General features: G+C 41.3%; 1 protein-coding gene across 1 annotated transcript in view; it reads right to left on the bottom strand.

Moving 5' to 3' along the window:
* Positions 1-21,284, bottom strand: part of ttn (titin) — a 173,814-nt gene that overhangs the window by 90,208 nt on the left and 62,322 nt on the right. Inside the window, 22 exon segments of the mRNA XM_022757173.1 lie at positions 335-601; positions 721-844; positions 2,526-2,668; positions 3,507-3,633; positions 3,717-3,856; positions 4,508-4,774; positions 4,874-5,140; positions 5,593-5,859; positions 6,028-6,154; positions 6,246-6,385; positions 6,825-7,088; positions 7,632-7,898; positions 8,011-8,277; positions 8,436-8,562; positions 8,875-9,014; positions 9,097-9,366; positions 9,849-10,127; positions 10,342-10,740; positions 11,464-11,514; positions 12,031-13,183; positions 18,657-19,285; positions 20,533-20,877. Coding sequence (XP_022612894.1) covers positions 335-601; positions 721-844; positions 2,526-2,668; positions 3,507-3,633; positions 3,717-3,856; positions 4,508-4,774; positions 4,874-5,140; positions 5,593-5,859; positions 6,028-6,154; positions 6,246-6,385; positions 6,825-7,088; positions 7,632-7,898; positions 8,011-8,277; positions 8,436-8,562; positions 8,875-9,014; positions 9,097-9,366; positions 9,849-10,127; positions 10,342-10,740; positions 11,464-11,514; positions 12,031-13,183; positions 18,657-19,285; positions 20,533-20,877 — 6,060 coding nt within the window.

Consider the following 21,284-nt stretch of genomic DNA (forward strand, 5'->3'; position numbering starts at 1 on the left):
AAAAATATTTCAAATGAATATATAAAAAATTGATTATATTCTAATTCTGTACTAATGATACAAGTTAATTAACAATACAAATAAAAATGTCTGTGCATTATGATAAAAAAACATGTTAAAATATGTTATTAATTCATTACAATATGTAGTAAAAGTAAATGATTGTTTAATCTAATATCTAAGGGAGATTTATTAAAAGAAATATCTTACTGTGATATTAATTGTTATTCACAACTCCCTGAACTGATTTTGTTTTACAGATTCTATAAAACGACGTGACTGCCCCTGTAACTCTGAATTCAAAGGTTCAATAACAGAAAGGTTTAGTTCTTACGTGTAACCTCCAGGAAACAGGACGTCTTGAACTCTTTGGCGTCACATGTGTACATCTTGGCGTCATCCGGAGAGCAGCCGTGGATGACCAGCGCTCTCTTGCGTCCGTCGACAATCAAGTCATACTTCTTGGTCTTTCTGATCTCCTGTCCTTCTCTGAACCATTGTACCTCTGCGTTCTCTCTGGAAACTTCACACTCCAGCGTGGCGGTGGCCTCTTCCTCCACCGTCTGGTCCTCCAGCGGCTTCGTGAACTCTACCGGCGGCTCTGAGAGCGCACGAGAAAACAAAGGTTATATATTGGGTAAGAACCAAGAATACACCTCCTGCTCAGGGCCTCAGAGCCTGTGATGTGTTTACTGTCCCCGATGTGTTCGAGTGTCTCACCTCTGACAATGAGCTGAGCCTGGGTCTGGAAGTCTTTAGCGGTCAGTTTGACCTCGCCAGCCTCCGACAGTTTCACATCTCTGACGGTCAGAGCGTGAACACGACCCGCCACACGAGTCTTTACCTGCAGGGACAGAAAAAAACCCAAATCACCAGTTTAATGATCTGATTTCATTTAATTAGTGAACTAGCAAATCACGTCAGACACTACACTGTAAAAAAACCTCCCTTCTATCAAGTTTTTGTTTGTTGCTGAGTTTTGTTGTGGAGAATAAATCCACTACAGAGACGCTCTGAAGGTTTATAAGATACACATGCAGATGTACATGTATCTCTATGCAGATACATGCACATCTGCATGTAGCTATACATGCAGATGTGCATGCAGATCTACATGTAGATATATCTGCACTGTTTCAGTCCTAGTTTCTGTATGAGGGGGCGGGGCCTGTTGTTGGACCATCTCCCTACATCATGGACACCAGTGATGTGAATGTTCTGGAGATGACTGATGCTCTGGACCAGTTTTTCAGTTTATTTTACAAAAAAAACACTTTTCACCTGCTGTTTAATCTATTGATCTACTATTAATCTATCATTGACATGATAAATCTGAAGAGAATCTGCTGTTGGGAAGAGTTTTTCTCCAGTTTCCAATATTGACATTTTCCAGACTCTGGTGAAAACATAGTTCTCTTGTTCTGTGGTTTACTGAGACTCATCAGAGTTTGATTAGAGATATTTTCATCCTGCTGTTTGAGTCAGTTGTTTTAGGAAATTAGATTTCTGATGATTTACCTTGTTCAGTTATTTCAGAGTTGATTAATGTTTTTACTTAAAGGTTTCAAATCTTCAGTTTTTCTCTCCAACATTAAACATAAATGAAACAGAAATGTGTCATGGAAAATACACAGAAGAGTTTGTGTGAATATTGTCAGTCTGTTACCTGTGGCTCTGTCTACATATAAGGCTGTGGTGACAGTGTGAGTCTGTGTGTTACAGATAACAGCAGCTGCTCTTTATCTTTGGTTATTTTTAACTGCAGAGTCTCTACATTGTAAAAACAGCCTGACTAACTAACTAACTCAGTCTCATTAAATCTTCATGTTTTTCTTAAAAACAGAAAAATCTTCAGCTACTGTGAGATCCACGTTTCCAGAAAAGGATCGCCGTCATTTTAAAACACAGCTGACAAAGACAAATCACTGCACTGCAAAAGAGAAAATGAGCTTTAATCTGAAAACAGACGATACAAATCTGAATCTCCACTGATGGAAACGTGACTGTGAATGTTTGTGTTAAAGCAAACATGGTTCCATATTACTCCGTGCAGGAAATGACAATCCATGCACTGCAAGAAATACATTGTTTTCTTTAAATGAGAAAAAAAACAAATGAACTTTAGAGCCGAAGTCTTGAGACAGAGCTAAAAACCCATAATTATGAAAAAATTCTTAACAAGGCGATTATTCTTTAATCTCAAATTAAATTTCTGGACTGGATTTTTTTACAGTATGTCTCTGTTTCTTTGGTCTGACAGCAAACTTTTATTTTTGTTGTCGTCTTGTTTTAACGTGTGAGTGGAAGCGAGTTCCATTATTACTAATTACATTAGATAAAAATACAAACACACACAAAAACTCTCCGTCTTTACTGCTCATTTTTGTTTTCTGAAATTCAGTTTTCTTCTTAAAGAGGATTCTGTCAGTGAGGCGCCTTTGTCTCAGTCCCAGACGTGTTCATGAAACTTTTTCTATAAGTCGTCATAGAAACATTCACATATTAAACCATGATGTTTGACTCACCCGGTCACTGGCCTCCATCTTCTGTCCTCCCAGGAACCACTCCACCGCGATGCCTTCGTACGACAGCTCGCACTCGAAAGTCGCTGTCTCTCCAGCCGTCACCGTCACGTCCTTCAGAGGACGCATCAGGCCGATGGACCGAGCTGAAGAAGAAGAAGGCGACATGGTTAAATGGACCAGCGGGCACCCGTCGGACCGCCGGGTGTCCGGAGCTGATCTGAGGTTTGTTTCATGTCAGGAGCTTTGTGGAGTGGTGTTCCTGCTCCTCCAATCAGAGAGCAGCCTCTCAACTTCAGATAAAGTCAGAGGTGTCCAAAATAACCACAGGAGCTGATTGGCTGAATACTGGAGACACATGACACTGTGGTATGTGACAGAGAAAAGAGCTCATTTCCTATTCTGTTGCTTCCTCTGGTTTAAATGTGAAGTTTCCAGATGAGAGTTAGAAACTGTAGAAACAACTTAATGTCCACAGGTCATCCAAAGCTACGACATCTGTTCTGACGTGGAAGAAAACTGAACATCTTAGATCATTAAAAAAATACTTTAACATGAAGATTTGAATTATTCAAACGTAAGAGCGTTTTTGACTCTTCAGTTAAAACTTTAAACCATTGGAAATATTGTCACCAGTCTACTTGAATTGTTTATTTATTTATCTGCAATTTTAAAAAAAAGTCCTTTTTCCTGCTTTTTTAAATTTCCAATATTAAACATATTTAAATCTTAATATATCAAACTGTTATTTCAACAAATGCATTTGAGCTTTTTCGGTCTCAGGATGTGGAGATGTTCCACAGAACAAAAACTTTTTCTTACTTTAACATCCCACTTCATTTAAAACACTTGACATTATCTCATTAACAAACAGATTGATCAGAAATCTGATAACAACACAACTTAGACAATAAAGTGAAAAACAATGTCAGTGAGTCTGAGGCTGAAGACACGAGCATCTTCAACCTGTGAGTAAAAACTCACCTTTCACTCTGAGCTGAGCGTTGGACTTGGCGTTGGCGGCTGAGAAGTCGACGCCTCCTGCCATGTCCATCCGGACATTATAGAGGATCAGCATGTGTTTGGTTCCTTCCTCCTTAATCTCAACGTCCTGAAAGAAAACAGAACGTTTCAACCAAGTGTCGGTGAACTCTTGGACTTCACTGAAAGCTCAGGTCACAGAGGAAGACTCACAGCAGACTGGTGCAGGGCTTCTCCCTTCAGTTTCCAGTTTCCATGGACGTCCTCCTCTGAAATCTCTGTCTCAAACTTGGCTGTCTCCGTCTCTGTGACCTCCACACTGTACAGGGGACGGACCACCTTGATGTCGCGCTCTGTGGGGGGGGGGGGGCAGTGTTAGTCACGGTTTGATGACAGACAGAGTTACTGTTGTGATCCTGATCCATGGGTCAGACCAGAACCACTGAGCTGTACTTGACAGAATGAACAACTAATAAAAATGGAAGATCGTCTTTCTGATGGAAACAACTGGAAGGGTTTTAAAAGCTTAATAGTTTCTGGCCAAAATACACTGAACAAAAATATCAACACAACACTTTGGTTCTTTCTCCCAAAAATCTAAAACTTTGTCAAAACAAACTAAATGTGTTTTACCCTCAAAACTTCTTCACAAATATGTTTAAATCAGTGTGAGTGAGCAGGATCATCCATCATCCTGCCAGCCGCCCCCAAAAACATATTTTTACTCACTTTCCTCTCTGGGAAAAAAAAAATTAGCTTGTTTGCTTTTGTAATAATCGTTTTGGCCACAAGAGGGCGACGTGCTCCGCACCGCCGGCTCAGTCGGACTAAGAGCATTCATGTTTCCACGTGTTACATGTTATTTTACATGTAACAATGTGTTTTAACCAGCGAAGGCTTCCTGCCAGAAACACTTCAAGTCAAGTGAGATAGCATAAAGAAAATCTTAATATCACATGACTCCTTCATACCAACATCCTCCTCATGACCTTCAGAGGTTTTACCTTCAATGTTGAGGTTGGCTGTGGTTTTATCTGAGCCACAGTCGCAGGTGTATGCGCCGATATTGGCCTTCTCCGCCTTCCTGACCATCAGGATGCGCTTCTTGCCGTCGGTGCTGATGGCGATGTTCTTGGAGGGAGTGATCTCCTTCCCGTCCTTGAACCACTTGACGTCGGCGACGGCCTTGCTCAGCTCACAGACCAGCTTCACCTCGTCTTTCTCCACGGCCGTGTAGTTGTGCAGCTTTGTGGTGAAATACAGGTCGCCCTCTGCAGAGACACAGGGCGGTGTCATCGCACAAATCTACTTTAAATAAATCAGGTTAATCCTTTCATTTCAGCCTTGAGGTTGGACCCTGTGACACTGACCGATGACATTGAGCATGGCGGTCACAGTCTTGTCCATGGCCTCCACTCTGATCATGGAGGTGTCGTCGATGGTGACCTCCTTGAAGGCCAGCGTGTGGATCTTTCCGTGATCCGACATGTGCACCACCTTGCTCGGGTGCAGACGGACGTCGTTTTTGTACCAGACCACCGGGATCTTGTCGTGGGAGAGTTCAACACTGAATTCGGCTGTTTCCCGCTCCTTCACCGTCACGTCCTTAATCGGTTTGACAAACTCCAAACGAATACCTAACCCACACAAACACTTAGACTTATGAAACTGAGCACATAATTCAAATAGAATAAAAATGAATTTGTCTGGATTTAAAGATTCAATAAAACAAAAAGAAAAAATCCAACTGTTAATTCTGTGTCTGTTCGTGTCTGGGCCTGAACCTCAGCAGCTTCAACAGTTTTAAAGAACATGTGACACCAGATATAAACTTCACAGTCTGCTTCAAATTCCCACATTCCTGTGTACTTTAAAATGATTCATATGAAATCAGAGAATTTAAGTAAATTCCAAAAAATCACTGATGGAAAATAGAAAATATTCCTAAATCTAAATCAATCTAAACACCCATTTTTTTTATTCTGACTGTGATTATAAATCACAGATTTAAAAAAAAACAAATCAGTTGAATGTGTTTTAACAGAGGTTCTCAGGTTTAAAGGAGCGTCGTGTGAAAACATGGCCTCACCCTGAATGATCAGTTTGCCAGTCGTCCTCTTGTCCTCTGCCTCAAACATGTACTTGGCCTCGTCATCGTAGGCGGCCGAGCGGATCAGCAGAACGTACATGTTTCCCTCCTGGATCATCTCGTACTTGTCGTCGCTCTGCAGCTCCTGCGAACCCTTCAGCCAGCGGAACGTCTTCGGAGCTCTGGACACCTCCAGCTCGAACCTTGCTTCGTCCTTCTCGTACACCTGAACGTCGCTCAGCGGAGTGAGGAAGTTCAGAGGAAGCTCTGAGCGATAGAAAGGGTTTCACTTGATTTGATCATTTCTATCAAACACAGACTCTTCTTCATGTCATCGACGCTGAGGCTCGGCTCATTCTACAGAGACAGTTTGTTCTGCTTGTGTACAATGTGACGATTGTTTTTAAATCATCAAGTAACTTTAAGTAGTTTTACCTTTGACCTTCAGGTTAGCAGAACATTTGGCGTTAGCGGCGGCGAATGCCACCTCACCGGTCATGGACACTTTGCAGTTGTACAGGATCAGTGTGTGCTTCGCTCCCTCCTCAATGATGTCAACATCCTGTCAAATCATTATTATTGTTGTTATTACACTGATTCACATCACAAATCAACACGAGGACAATAAATCATATGGTGAGACTGAAGCTCACAGAGGAAGGACTGAGAGTTTCTCCGTTCAGCTTCCACTGGCCGCGGACGTCGTCCTCCGAGATCTCGACCTCGAAACGAGCCGTCTCTCCATCAAACAGCTCCACGCCGTAAATCGGCCGAACCACCTTGATGTCACGAGCTGGTGGGTTTGAAAATGTCAGTTTTTTCTGAATCAGAACTCAATCCAATAAATGACCTTATTCTCCTATATGTATATATATATAAATATATAAATATATAAATATATATATATATATATATATATACATATAATTCTGACTTTCTCACACCTGTTTTTATCATACAAGACATAAAAAGGAAATAAGAAAGACCTCCGCAGAAGAAAACAGACATGAAAATACTAAAAAGAAAAAAGCCACATTTGTTGAACACTTGTTTTTTATGTTTACATTTTTTTTCTCTCTTTCCTAAAATGAGACATTTTCTTAAATTATGACTTATCAACCTCACAACTGATGTTTGTCCTCTTCTCTCGCTCTTGAGTCCAGGTCTGTCTGTTCTGCAGATTTCAATAGATAGTTTCTGTAGAATAAACCTGATGGTTTCACCATGTTTACCTTCAATATTGATGTTGGCTGAGGTCTTGTCTGTTCCACAGTCACATACGTATTTCCCTTTATCGCTCTGCTCCACCTTCTTCAGGACCAAAGACCTGCGTGTGCCCTCGCACCTCATGACCACCATCTTGGAGGCGATGATCTCCGTCTCTTCGTGGTACCAGACGACGGGGACATCTTTGCTCAGTTCACAGTCCAGGGTCACCTCGTCCTTCTCTGTGGCGGTGTAGTCCTGCAGCTTCACCACGAAGATGGGGTCGCCCTCTGGAACAGATCCAGGACCAGGAGTCAGTCAGTTTCAGGTAAATACAGACGCAGGGTTTAGAGTCTGATGTTCAGCACAGAGGCAGAAAACTGAACAGACAGGACACTGAAAACTGATCACTGTCATTTTAATACTTTTATTATTCTTGTATTATAATATAATTCTGGTTTATTGCAGCTTGGTCTTATTCTCATTCTTTTTATCATTTTATACACTAAAATGAAAAAGGCGTAGAAACAGGAGACCAGTCAAATTCATCATAATGAAAATGTTAATGTGTGAATTGTGGAAGTTGTGTTTTTGGAAATCGTCTGTATTTATTTCTGATTTTCAGAACAACAGTTTTCATTCATAAAGAAAATAAACTGAAATAAACTTAATAAACTAACTAATTCAACTGTTCTTAAAAACAAAAATCCCATCAAAGACATTCATATATTTTACATATGAACTTGTTAATGATATTACTGCCCTGCATCAGCTGACCGACACACTGTGCAGAGCTAAGATCAAAGACAAAGGAAAGGAAAGTGTGTTGTTACCTATCACAGTCAGTTTGGCCACCGAGTAAATTCCTTTGGCCTCTGCCTTAATCTGGCAGGTATCATCTAGAGACAACGTCCTCATTTCTAGAGTGTGTCTCTTTCCTTCCACGTGCGTGAGCACTGTGCGGCTCACGTGGAGTTTGACTTCGTTTCGGTACCAAACCACCGGCACGTTCTCGTGAGTCAGCTCCAGCTCAAACCGAGCCGTTTTACCTTCTTTGACTGTTTGGTCCTGAAGCTGCTGGACAAATTTCAGCCTCATGCCTGGAATACATGAGGTCAGTGCACACAGACAGGCCGGTTGGTGCCACTTTAAAGCCACAAACATCAAATGACGACACAGAGAGAACATGAGCAACATGAAGCTGCCACTTACCTTCCACCACCAGCTGAGCGGCCGATTTCTGGCCCAACACTTCGATGGTGTACTGAGCCTCATCGTCAAACTCACAGCTGTTTATGATCAGCATGTGTTTCTTTCCATCGTCAATAATTTCATATTTAGGGCTCGGGGTGACGATCTCCGCCCCCCTGAACCACATGACCTTTGGCACATCCTTGGTGATGGTGCATTCAAACTTAGCCTGTTTCTTTTCAGGCACAGAAATGTCCTTCAACAGGTCAACAAAGCCCATTTCGATCTCTGGGAGGTGCGAATAATGCGGCAGTTATTCACACAGACAAAGACACAGCCGTCACTTTTCTTACCACATCTGTCTCCGTTTTCCAAGACTGACAAACGCAGCAGCTCGCAACAAACAACAGAAAACAAAACCAGGTTTATCTGTGGCGGGTTTGTACCTTTAACGGTGAGCATGGCGCTGGTGTTGGCGTTCAGGGCCTGGTACGACACTTCACCAGCCTGATCCAGCTGCACGTTTTTCAACGTGAGGAAACGTTTCTTTCCCTCAGCTTTAATGTCGCAGGTCTGAAAAACAAAGTCCAGACAAACCTGAGCTTGAAATGTTTTGTGCTGAGAGTTTTAGAACCAACACCGAAACTAAACTCTCTGAGAAGTCTGAACGGCTTTCACCAAAACCACGTTTTAAACAAACTAAACTTCTTCACACAAAGAAACAGTGCTAAATCAATCTGAACATAAATATAATCAAAATGAGCATAATTCTGATTTTAATCAGAAAGAATAAATAAACAGGACTAAGACTCTGACCAGAAGGTAAATCCACATTTCGTAGCTGCTGTCTCTGCAGGTCAGACCAGTTTATTCTGAGATTCTTACCGGAGATCTGGTCAACACCTGGCCTCTCAGCTTCCATTCACCAGCCACATCATCCTCAGATATTTCAGTGTCAAAGTTGGCTTCTTCCTTCTCAACCACTTCCACGCTGGCGAGAGGCTTCAGGATCTCGGCCTCACGCTCTGAAATTAGAGACATATTTCAGCTGTTTGGACATGAGCCTCATGATTCTCTAACGTGGATTCATACATGTGTTACACCGACCTCCAAGTGTCAGTTTCGCTGAGTATCTGCGATCCTCCACCTCGATGGTGTACTCTGCTACGTCTTCGGGCTGGCAGTTCTTAATGGTCAGTGTCATGTCCTTTCCATCTTTGTTGATCTCCACCTTGTCTGAAGGAGTGAGCTCGTTGTCTCCTTTGAACCACTTCCAGTTGGGAGTGTCCTTGAAGAGCTCACATTTGAATGTGGCCTTAGCCTTTGGTTTCACATGCTGGTCTCTCAGGGGCTTCACCAGCCAGTCTTTGATGATTTCTGAGGACAGAGGGTTCAGTTTGTTTAAAACAGTGTTGACTCTGAGGTCTGAGCCTGGTTACAGACCTCTGAGCTGCAGTGTTTCACACGCTGAAAGCATCAGATTATTCCCAGTCTGAGAACCAACAGAGAGTGTTGGTGGATGTAGGTACAGGTTGTGATATTTTCAAGCCAGGTCAGAATCAGACGGACAACACATTGATCAGTGTTTTAAATCTAAGCTCAAGGTAATGGGATGTTTTAACTGCAGCCCTGGTTTGGACAGAAAATGATGTCAGTTATGTCACATATGTCAGAGTGACTGGTTCATGGAAACCTTTCCCAAATCGAAACTAACTAACAGCTGATTCAGTCCATTAGCAAATGTCCACGCAACCCAGCCACCCGCCAGGTCTACGCCACTGAATAAAAGTGAGGTCTGATTCTAGACTGTCTGACCTTTGACCCATGAAGCCGGTGTACTACCTTGAATTGTTGCTTACCAATCACTTTGACGTTGGTTGTAGTCTTGACTTCCTCTTGTCCGTCTACCTCACACGTGTAGTCACCCGAATCTTCATCAGTGGAGTTCTGAATGGTCACAGCGTGCTGCATACCAATGACATTAATGGCAACTTTTCCAGCCTGTTTCTTCAGGACTGCGCCGTTACGCTTCCAGATCACATCTCTCTCCTTGTTCAGCTCACAGGTCAGGTACATAGGCTGACCCTTCATACACGACGTCTCTGGTTCCAGCTCCTTCAGCCATTTCACAGGCAGTTCTGCACAGAGAAATGGAGTCATTTAAAAACAGTATTTGTACTTACATAAAGTGTTGGTATCATTTAAAATGTTCCCATATTGGTGCCAATACCATACCTGAGTTTGTGTACTTTTAGATGCCCACAAATAGCTTGTTTTTTCAATTAACAAAATAAATCAAGCTTTTATTGTTGTGAAAATATTTATGTAGGATGAAAAACCTCATTAGTTTACCTTCAACAATGAGCTTGGCTGTGCATGTTACTTCCTTGCCAGCGTTCTTGGCCACACAGGTGTATTCACCAGTGTCAGACAGCTGGACATCAATAATGTTCAACTTGCGATCCTTGCCATCAGAAGTAAACTTGTGCTTGGGGCCCTCACGCAGGTTGCTGCCATCTTTCATCCATGAAGTGATGGCGGTGGAAGGTGAGACCTGACAATCAAACACAGCAGCCGAGCCAATAGACTCGGCTTCCTTCAGCACGATGTCCTGAAGCTTCTTGATGAACTTCAGAGGGACGGCTTTGAGCTTGAATCCTCCAAAGGGATCCTCTGGAGGCGATGGGCCCTTTCCACCAGGCCTCAGGCCCCGGCCCCTGCCACCATCGCCAGGTGATGGGGTTTGTCTTGCTGCAACATCAAATACAAAAATTAAGTCAGTTTCAGATATGATGATGAGTGAGGAACGTTGTCAGACACTGGACAATGGGAAGTTTTTAAGATCTTGTTCCTACCGTGTGTTAGACGTCTCTCAGTTGCTGTAACCTCACATTCAATAAAAATCTGTTTTGAATCTCCAGTTTTTAGTGTTAGGGAGCACAGAATATAAGATTCTGTAAAGACTAAGGATCATGCAGAGTCACTCTTTATGAGCTTCCAACAGGAGTCTTTGAAGAACCAAAACTCAAAGCAAAAAGACAACATAAACAACAAACCACACATACAACACACAGACAGAACGTAAACTAACTGATGCTAAAAAACATTCAAATACCTTTGTGTTCATGGTAACACATCTCAGAGATTAAATGATATGATGTGTTCTCATACTGGCTGTTGTCAGTATAAATTTCATTGTTGGCTGGTATCGTTCAAATTTTTTCACACCGGAGCTTTGGTACAGATACCAACAATGTGAATTGTGTGAAATTGGAAAATTTTGGATTAAAAGATGTAACCTGGCCTGTCGCTGACCATCACAAACCTTCTGGGCTCAGATTGAAGATTTTGTTGGAAAGTACAAGACACTTAACAACAATTGTGAATGGAGCAAGTGAAACTGCTTCAAACATTACCCAGCACAAAGACCAAAACCGTTAGTACACTTGAGCTCTAATGTCAGTGTAGTCTCACCCCCAAATCCTCGGCCTCTGCCTTTTGGTGCCTCCTCTGATGGTTTTCCATCTGGACAAGAAACAATAAGATGAGTCTCAAATTTCTCTGTAAGACCTCAATGTTGACATCAATATAGCAGCAGAAACCAAGAGAAAGAGTTAACCATTGCTAACAGCTAACATGCTAAATAAAGATCATGACGTCACATGAAAACACTGAAGGGACATCACATGGTACACAATGAAGAAGATGAAGGTGGAGCGAAGTGTTTGACAAATGGATCAGTGATGAGACAAGATGAGAGTAGTGAATGACATGAACACTGAAGACAAACACTGAATGACTGATGTGGAAGACATCTGATAAAGACACATTTGATGACAACACAATATGATGGACCATGTGAACATTAAAGTGGACAGACAGTGGATGGACAGACGGACAGAGATGAATACATGAGCTCTAGATGAATGAATGGATCAGGTGATTAAATATGGAGGTGATGAGGATTAGATGAGTCATCTTAGATGAGATGAGGGAACTCCAGAGTCATCATCTAGGAGAGTTTGTCGGACTTCCTCTCACCTCGTTTACCACCGGGCATGCCTGGAGTCTCCAGTGCCCCATCAACCCCTTCATCTTCCCAGTCTTCTGGAGGAACAAGCTCCCAGCCCCAGGCCTCCTCATCTTCCTCACCCTCCATTTCTTCTCCCTCCTCTTCGAAAATCTCCTCCTCTGGCTGGGTGGGCACCTTCTTCATCTGCACGGCTCCAGGAGAAACCTCCTTCACCAGAGGGACCCTCCCTTTACCAGGCTTCTCTGGTTCTGAAACCACCTGTGGTGACGGCTTCTTAGGGACCTTTTTGAGTGTTACAGCTTCAATAGAATCTTTGGGTGAAACCGTTTTGGGAATCCTCTTGACTTTTTCAGCACTTGGCTTCTTTTCAATGGGGACTCGTTCCATTTCCTTAGGCTTTGGTTTATCAGCTTTTGGTGATGGCGTCTTTTTGAGCTCAACCTTCTTGAGCTGCTTAATAGGTTTGAGGGCCTTCTCTTCTTCTACCTTGTCTTTACCAACTCTAGGCGATGGAGTCTTTTTGAGTTCAACACCTTTTTTCAAGGCTTCTGTTTGTTTTGGTGGAAGCTCTTTCTCTCCTTCTTCCTGCTGGATCATGTCTTTCTTTCCTGGTGGACTGGGCTTCTTGGGTGGAACAGCTGGTTCTTTCTCCTGAGCTTTCTCCTCCTCTTTTTTGGGTGTTGCAGTCTTTTCAACTCCCCGAAGCTGTTGTTCTTTCAGATCTTTAGGACTTTCATCTCTTGGAGTTCGACTGGTTATTTTTGTGTCCACAGGCTTCTTTTTCTCCTCTTCAGATGTTTTTTCAGATTTTTCTTCAGGCTTGGCATCTTTGGTGAAAGGTTTTAACACAACCTGCTCTTTCTCTTTATCTGGTGTGGAAATAGTTTTAGGTTTTCCACAAAGTTTGTCGGCAGCTGTAGGTTCCTCATCCTTTGGTACCTGATCAATTTTTTTCTTCTGTGGGATCACTGTCTGGTCTCTGCTGACATCAGGAATTACCTCTGGACTTGTTGAGGGAACATCTTCATCTTTTCTGTGTTTAATAGCAGCACTGGGTTGATCTCTCTGAGGGATCTCATGTCTCTTGAATGGAGTACGCTCAGTATCTGTTTTTGCTTCCCCCTCTTTCTTAGCTTTTGGAGGCTCAGCTGCCTCAGGTTTCTGAGGTTTTTCAAAAGGTTTCAATGTTACTACTTCTGGCTCCTCCTCTTTCTTTGGCAATTTCTTTATTTTCTTCTTTGTTAAATCTGGCTCAGGTTCTTCATCTTTTGGCGCTTTAGGGGTTCTTATCCATCTTGATTTCTCATCTTCTGCCTCTAGATGTTCCGGTTCCTCCATAGATTCCATTTCAGATGCCTCTTCAGCTGCTGTGAAGACTCGTTCAGTTCTGCCAAGTGTTATCACCTCTCGATCCTCTCTATCCCGAAGCATCTGAACAGATAGTTCTGTATCATAATGTCTTGTTAGATCAACTTTATGAGTTATGACTTCCTTCTCAGGTTCTTTAGGCTTAGTTGGCACCTTCTTTAGTTGGATCTTTTGCGGTTCTTCTTCTGGTTTCCCTAGTTTATCAAATGGTTTTAGTTTAACTAATTCTTTCTGCTCATCTGACTTGGGCAATTTAGTTATTTTCTTCTTATCTACACTTGGTGCCTCAGGTTCCTCCTCTTTCTGCGGTTTTGGGGTTCTTGTCCAACCTTCTTTCTCTGTTTTCTGTATGACTGCAACCTTCTCAGCTTCCTCAAATAGGCCTAACTGAACCGTCTCCTCCTCTGCAGTGAAGACTCGTTCAGTTCTTCCAAGTGTTATTATCTCTCGATCTTCTCTGTCGTGAAGTCCATGAACTGTTAGTTCTGGATCATGATGCTTTGTCACTTGAGCTTTATGAGTTACAACCTGTTTCTCAGGTTCTGGAGCTTTCACTGGAACTCTCTTCAGCTTAATGACTTCTGGTTCTGGTTCCTTCTCTTTAGGTATTCTGGTAAATTTACTCTTCAGCTTCGGTGATTCGGGTGTTTTTGCCTCCTGAACAGGAACCTTACCCTTTTGCTTAAGAGGTAGCACTGTGGTTGACACAGTAAATATACGTTTTATAACATTCACGTACAGACATACAGCAAACTCTACATTTCATCTTTAACAACACAGGACTCACACACCTCTTGAACATGTAAATGAAGTTTGTAGTTGTATGAGACAATAACTAACATAGCAATATGCATTAAGATTATTGCCTATAAAATAAAGAAGCAAATATTTGGTATACCTTTAGTTGGTCCAGGTGCTGAAACTGGTCCCTTGTCTGCAAGAATTTCAATAAGATCAATGTAAGCATACACAATACAAACTGTTAGAATACAGGCTAAATCAAAGACAAAGCATGTAAATTCAGTTTCTAAGAAAGACAGATAACTTGAGTTGAGAAAGTGAGGCATTCATTTATTTTCTGTTTCCAGAATAATTTGCACTGGATGTGAGCTCTGAAATCAGTGGTTTTATCAAGAGACAGATTTTCTTTGTCATTGCAAGTGAACAAAGTTACAGAAAAATAATTGCAGATGCACCAAGAGATGTTTAAAAAAAAGCGTTTACATATAAGGTTATTTTGCCTCATTCAACAGATACTGTTAATATGAAGGAAATACAAACATCAGACCATCAGATTTAGACAGAATTAGAAAGCAAAGGCATTTCTGAAATCAAAGCTCATGTTGCTTTGTATGAAGATTGAAGCTGTCACATAAGAAATGCTTCAAAGTGGAAGACACACATAAGAGAACAACATGACTGTAAGTTACAGAAGAGCTGTTACCTTCAGGTGGAGAGATTTCCTCCGATACAGGAGAGGGTTCAGCTTTTACGGCTGGTGGAGAGGGTTTCTTCTCCACTGCTGCAACTGGAGCTACAAGAATGCCAACTTGATTAAATCATGGGCAAAGATCTGGCAAACAACCAACATACACTCAAACAAAACAAGATTAAAGAAGTCAGACTGTTGTTAAGACCCAACAGCTTTATTTGAGTGGGACAAACAAGGAGTTATACCACATGAATGACAAACAGAAGAAACTACCTGCAGGAGGAACAACTTTTTCTGCTGGAGGCTTTGGTGTTGGAGGAGATGGTTTCTTTTCCTCTGGAGGAGACACTTAGGAGCACAAATTACCAAAAGTCATGACCAAGAAGACAGAAGATATGAAAGTGACAAAAAATTAAAACAGACACAGGACAGATAAAAGATATTAGAATGAAAAAAGGTTGCATGGAAAAAACAGACAATTGTGAGATATCAGGCATAAAGAAACAAAAACAGAACTGGACACTACTTTCAAAAAACATACTGACACAAACACAGAGCTGTGTTTTTATGTCCCACCCAACAAAGTGAAAAAAACTACCTGCAGGAGGAGCAACTTTGGCTGCAGTAGGAGCAGGAGCTGAGGGCTTTGGTGCTGGTGTAGATGGCTTCTTCTCCACTGGAGGAGACACTTAAAAATACAAGATGCCAAGATCATGACCAAGACAATAACATGGTCAATTAAGGAATATAGTTGCACTGAAACAATGCAAGACTGGGGACACAATAGAGAGCAAGTGAAATGGCAACCAGGAGGATACCTTTTGATCACCCAGTAAAGAAAACAAAACAACAAAACAAAAAGTAAACAATAGACATCCAGCTTACAACAACATTCAAAACCAAGTGAAGAAACTACCTGCAGGGGGAGCCACTTTCTCTGCAGGAGCAGGACGAGCAGGTACAGGCTTTGGTACTGGTGCAGATGGCTTCTTCTCCTCTGGGGGAGATACTTTGGGAATACAAGATGCCAAGGTCATGACCAAGAAGACAATATGTTTGGTCTAAACATGCTGAGGAACACTGTTAAAACATGAAGATCTAAATTCAAGTGAGACAATAAAGAGAGTCCAAAAAACAAATGGGCAAAAAGTAAAACAATATGACTGACTCTTGATGAGTCAGCAAAGACAAGGGACGTACAAACTGAACAGACTACCTGCAGGAGGAGCAACTTTCTGTGCAGGAGCAGAAGGAGGAGGAGGAGGCGAAGGCTTTGGTGTAGGTACAGATGGTTTCTTCTCCTCTGGAGGAGACACTTTGGGAATACAAGATGCCAAGATCACGACCAAGACAACAACATGGTCAATCAAGATTTATTAATGACAAAAGATGATTTGGACATGAGTTACTCCAAACAGTACAAACAAACAGAAGACATTACAGAAATAAAGATGTGAAAGAATGTCACCTGATGAAAGAAAAACAAAAACTCGACAACGAAAGATGTTAGTAGACCAAGAGAGGTTCCTTAGTGCATGGCATACCTTGTAGAGTAGCGACATAAAAAACATGTTTCAAAGACAATCAACAGACACAATGTAAGATTGTGACGATTAGTGGAAAATGTACCATCTTTTGCTGTTACTGAAGATGACACTGGAAGAAGTGTGAGTACAGTAAATGTGAGATGTTAAATCTCTTAAGAGGGGTTGATCTTATGGCGATCATTAGCCTCAAGTATGAAAGAATACCTTTCTGAAGAGTTTGTTGATCAATCTCCTGTGTTCCCTTCTTTGCTTTCTTGTCATCATCTCGTGTTGGTGCAAGTTTAGTTGCAGTGGTTCTTGCTTCTTCAGAGGAATCAGTGTGAGGGGTGATTCCTTTTGGTGTATAAGAAGTAGGTTTCTTGGGTGGTGGAGTTTCTTGCTCAGGGGGGAAGAGTTTTTTCTGTGGTGGAACTTGAGATTTTTTAGTTGGAGCAACCCTGTCTTTATGGATAGGTTTCTTGGATAGGGTCACTTCTTCAGGGGGAAAGTCCTCAACAACTGCTTTGGGAAGTGCAGGAGAGGTCTTTGTTGATTCGGTTTCCCCTAATGGTGAAATTTCTTCCTCAAGACAGACTGCTTTCCCAGGTGAAAGAATCTGAGCTGGAACTGGAAGAGATCTTGTTGCTTGGACAAGTTCTTCAGAGGATAGTACTTCTGGCACAGCAGTTGGTTTCTGAAGAGGTACATTGTCTTCAAGATTTATTTTTACTGCAGCTTCGGAGGTTTTCATGATTTCTTCCCTTGGAGACTTCATCTTTTTGGGTGGCATTGCTTCTTTCTTAGGAGGAATCGTGGTCAGAATTCCAGGTAAGTCTTGTTCCGATGGAGGTGAAACAGTTTCTCTATGAGGTGGAGACATGGATCTGTCAGATGGAACTTCTTCCACTTCCTCTGCTGGCTTCAAAAGAGTGACATCCTTAGGTCTAGACTTCTTCGAAACAGTGGCTATTTTAGGTGTAACACTGATTTTAGGTTTATCGAGATCCTCCAATGCAAAGACAGCTGCTTCTTCAAGTTCTTCACGATGTACAAATACAAATGATTCAGTAACTTCTCTCTGTTCTGTATAAATTGTTTGTTTGCTTTCTGAAAGAGTTTTCTTGTAAGCCTCTTCTTTGGATGTGATTCCAGTGGCAGGAGGAGAAACTTCTTTCTTTGAAGGATGAATCATTTGAGATGGAGGTGTGATGTCTCTTTTTGATGGAAAAGGGGCAACTTTCTTTAGAGGTGGAGGGACAGAACTCAAAGATATTTCTTCTCTCTGGTCCACAGCTTCCTCCTCAAGAGCAAAGTCTTCTCCACAGAAAAGTTCGGTATCTTCTGGTTTTCTATCCTCATATTCTATGTATGCTGGCTCAATGTCCTCCACTGGCTTAGCATCTTCAACCTGCTTATCTTCACTGTACCATGTAGAAACCACTTGCTCTTCCTTTTCAAGAACCATTTGTTGTCTTATGTCCATTTTCAAAGAGCTTTCTTCTATCACAACTGACTCCTTTCTGTCTTCAACCACTATTGTTTCTTTAAGATCAGTCTTCAAAGGAACTGGGATAATTTTTAAGATATCACCCAAGATTGAAGAATTGCACCATGGAGCAGTGGCCAAGAGAAAAACAACACAAAACAAAACACATCAAGACATAAGAACACAGATTTCACTGTGGTATATTTTCTACTGTGATCCTCATTTAATAGCTAAATTTCAAGTCTTATGAATCACTACCTCTTTGCTGTGGAGTGTCTTTCAACTTGGGGTGGACTTCTACTTTTTCTGAAGGAATAACCTTATCTGGTTTGAGGGACAAATTAAACACACCTAGTTAAGCTACAAGAAACTGAATTACAATTGTGCTGACTTTCTAAAAGTGCCTGAGAAACATTTGTAAGTTGAAGCATACCTTTCTTGGTTGTACCCGCCTCCAGCTTTGGTTTAGCTAGTACTGATGTTTCCTGTGGTATCTCCCTCTGTTTAACTGTTTTGATAATTGATATAATGTGAAAAACAAAAAAACAGTCAACAAACATGACAGTACAGACATGAGGACAAAAGAATTAGATGGGTTATCTCAGTATCTCAGATTAAAAGATATAAAAAGTGAGTTAAAAGATAAAGATGGTTAATGATTAGTTAATAAGATGTTTACAGCTTGTCATGTTTACAGACATATCTACCTTGTTGCTGAGGCTTTGTAGCCTGAAGAATTTGTTTTGGTGTTTCCAAATCTTGTGGTGGTGATGTTGGTTCTTTGTGGTGAGGTACTGGTTCCTTTGTTACTAATTTTGGAACCTTTGCCAGTTTCTTTGGTTCTGTTGGTTCTTCTGGAACCATTTTGTGTGCCTCTGGAGCCTTTCTTGGTTCTTCTGGAACCTTCTTTGTTTCTTCCACAACCTTTTTTGGTTCTTCTGGAACCTTCTTTGGTGCCTCTGGAACTATTTTGGATGTTTCTGGAACTTTCTTTGGAGCTTCAGGAACCCTCTTTATCTCTTCCACAACCTTTTTGGGTTCTTCTGGAACCTTCTTTGGTGCCTCTGGAACCTTCTTTGTTTCTTCCACAACCTTTTTTGGTTCTTCTGGAACCTTCTTTGGTGCCTCTGGAACTATTTTGGGTGTTTCTGGAACTTTCTTTGGAGCTTCAGGAACCCTCTTTATCTCTTCCACAACCTTTTTGGGTTCTTCTGGAACTACCTTAGGTGTTTCTGGAACCTTCTTTGGTGCCTCTGGAACCTTCTTTGTTTCTTCCACAACCTTTTTTGGTTCTTCTGGAACCTTCTTTGGTGCTGCTGGAATCTTCTTTTGGGCTTCAGGAACCTTCTTTGGTTCTTCTGGTTTTGTTTCAGGAATGTACCTTGGTGCATCTGGCTCAGGTTTACCAGTCAGTAGATGTGGTTTTCTTGGAGGCTCAGGTGTCTTTGGTTCTGAGACAACTTAGAAGAACATTTATTTATAAGATGGTGATCTTGTTAACTACAGTATATTTTGAAAGAAAAACCCAAAAGTGAAAGTCACACTCTAACGAGTGCTTGGCATACTTGAAGATTAAGATTATAAAGATTACTCTCCATGTGATACTTAAAAGCAGTTCTAAAAGCAGTGCTTGATAAAACAAACTTATAACATGTGAAACAACACAAACATAAAACACAGCAGTACATCAAAGCAACTATTAAGAGCATCGCTGCAGTACCTTTAGTTGGAACAGCCTCAGCCTTGGGTGGAGTAACCTCTGGTGCAGATGGTTGAACTACAGGTTCTGCTGGTGTGGGTACATCTTGCACTTAAGAGAACATTATGTATTGTTTAACCTTTAGGTAATGACCAAGGCTAACATGGAATCAAAGATCACACTCTTAACGAGTGAAAGAAAGCATGACAGGAAATGAAGCAGAACAACTGAAAATATAAAGGTCAACTGTTAATACCTTTAGTTGGAAGACGTTCCGGTGCTGAAGGAGTAACCTTGGCTGCAGTTGGTTGAACTACAGGTTCCTCTGGCTTTGATGGTTCTGGTACTTTAAAGAACATTATATATACATGTTCAGTAACCTAGTAACCGCTAAGGCTTCAACATTACAGTCCACTCTAACGAGTGCTTAGAGCCAAAAAACAAAAAAAAATTCCAAAAAGACAAACATAATCAGAGTACATAAAACACACAACATAGACTGATTCATATTACAGTAAACCAATGACAAGACATTAAAGAGTTCCCACACCTTTTACCAAAATATCTTCAGTCTTTGATGGAGTAATCTTGGCAGCAGGAGGCTGAGCTATGGCTTCCTCTGGTTTGGCTACAGCTGGTACTTTGGAGAACATAAAAAAGTTTTCCATTTGTATTCTCTTATTTTGAGGTTAATTTGAAGACACAGCATGAACTTCACTATCATTGCTCTAAAGCTATGACATACATTTCTGGAGTTAGTGTGTAGAAGGGTTATATAAAAAGCTGTATTCAAACATCCTAAAAGATGTGCGGACAATGTTAATTTTGAAAGATCCAGATCAAGAGGTTAGCAGTAACAAACATCTTAGAACATTCAAGATTTACACAAATGTGATAAACAGTTACACATGTAGATCATAGCAAGATGAGTCAAAACAACAAGAAAGACATATTGTATAACACAATGTCTTTCTAGTTGAACACTCTTTACTACTTTACCTCTCGGTTTAGGAACTTCTGGTGCTTTCTTGACAGTTTCAACCTTTGGTGCTTCAGGTTCAGGCTTAATTTTGGCCGCTTTGGGCTCAGGTTCTGCCGGTTTCTGAGGTGTCACTTTGGGCTCAGGTTCTGCCGGTTTCTGAGGTGTCACTTTGGGCTCAGGTACTGCCGGTTTATGAGGTGTCACTTTGGGCTCAGGTGCTGCCGGTTTATGAGGTGTCACTTCAGGCTCAGGAGGAACCATTTTTGGCTCTGCCATCTTTGGCTTGGGTTGATAAGGTTCAGGAGTGACCTCTCTGGGAACTATCTCTGGTTCAGGTTCTGGTTTGGTGTATACTGAGGGTTCTTCAAGGTTAACAGAGAAATATTAGAGTCAACAGAGAGTCAAACACTGCTCTAAGAGTTTAGGGGATAAAAGAAGGAAAACATAACACAAAACACAAACGTAAAAAACAGACAGACAGCAAGAGCATAATGCTCTTTTTGCATTGTAAGAATGCTGAGAACAGATAAGAACTTTAGACAACATTAAGCTGTAGAAAGCATTCAAGAGAAAATCTTAAGGTCAGTTTCATCTTAAGACATACACTTTTTTTTTTTTTTTTTTTACAGTCATTCAATGTGTAAAATTTGTACCCTTTCAAATCTGTGGATTTGCAATCTAATGATAAAAAATTTAAAAAACTTTAAAATCTATAAAGGTAGTAAGATTAAGATCTGATTTTACCAGTAAAGTATAAAATGAGATTCTT

The sequence above is a fragment of the Seriola dumerili genome, unplaced genomic scaffold (assembly GCF_002260705.1).
Source record: "Seriola dumerili isolate Sdu_G_001 unplaced genomic scaffold, Sdu_1.0 BDQW01000266.1, whole genome shotgun sequence".
NCBI lineage: Eukaryota > Metazoa > Chordata > Actinopteri > Carangiformes > Carangidae > Seriola > Seriola dumerili.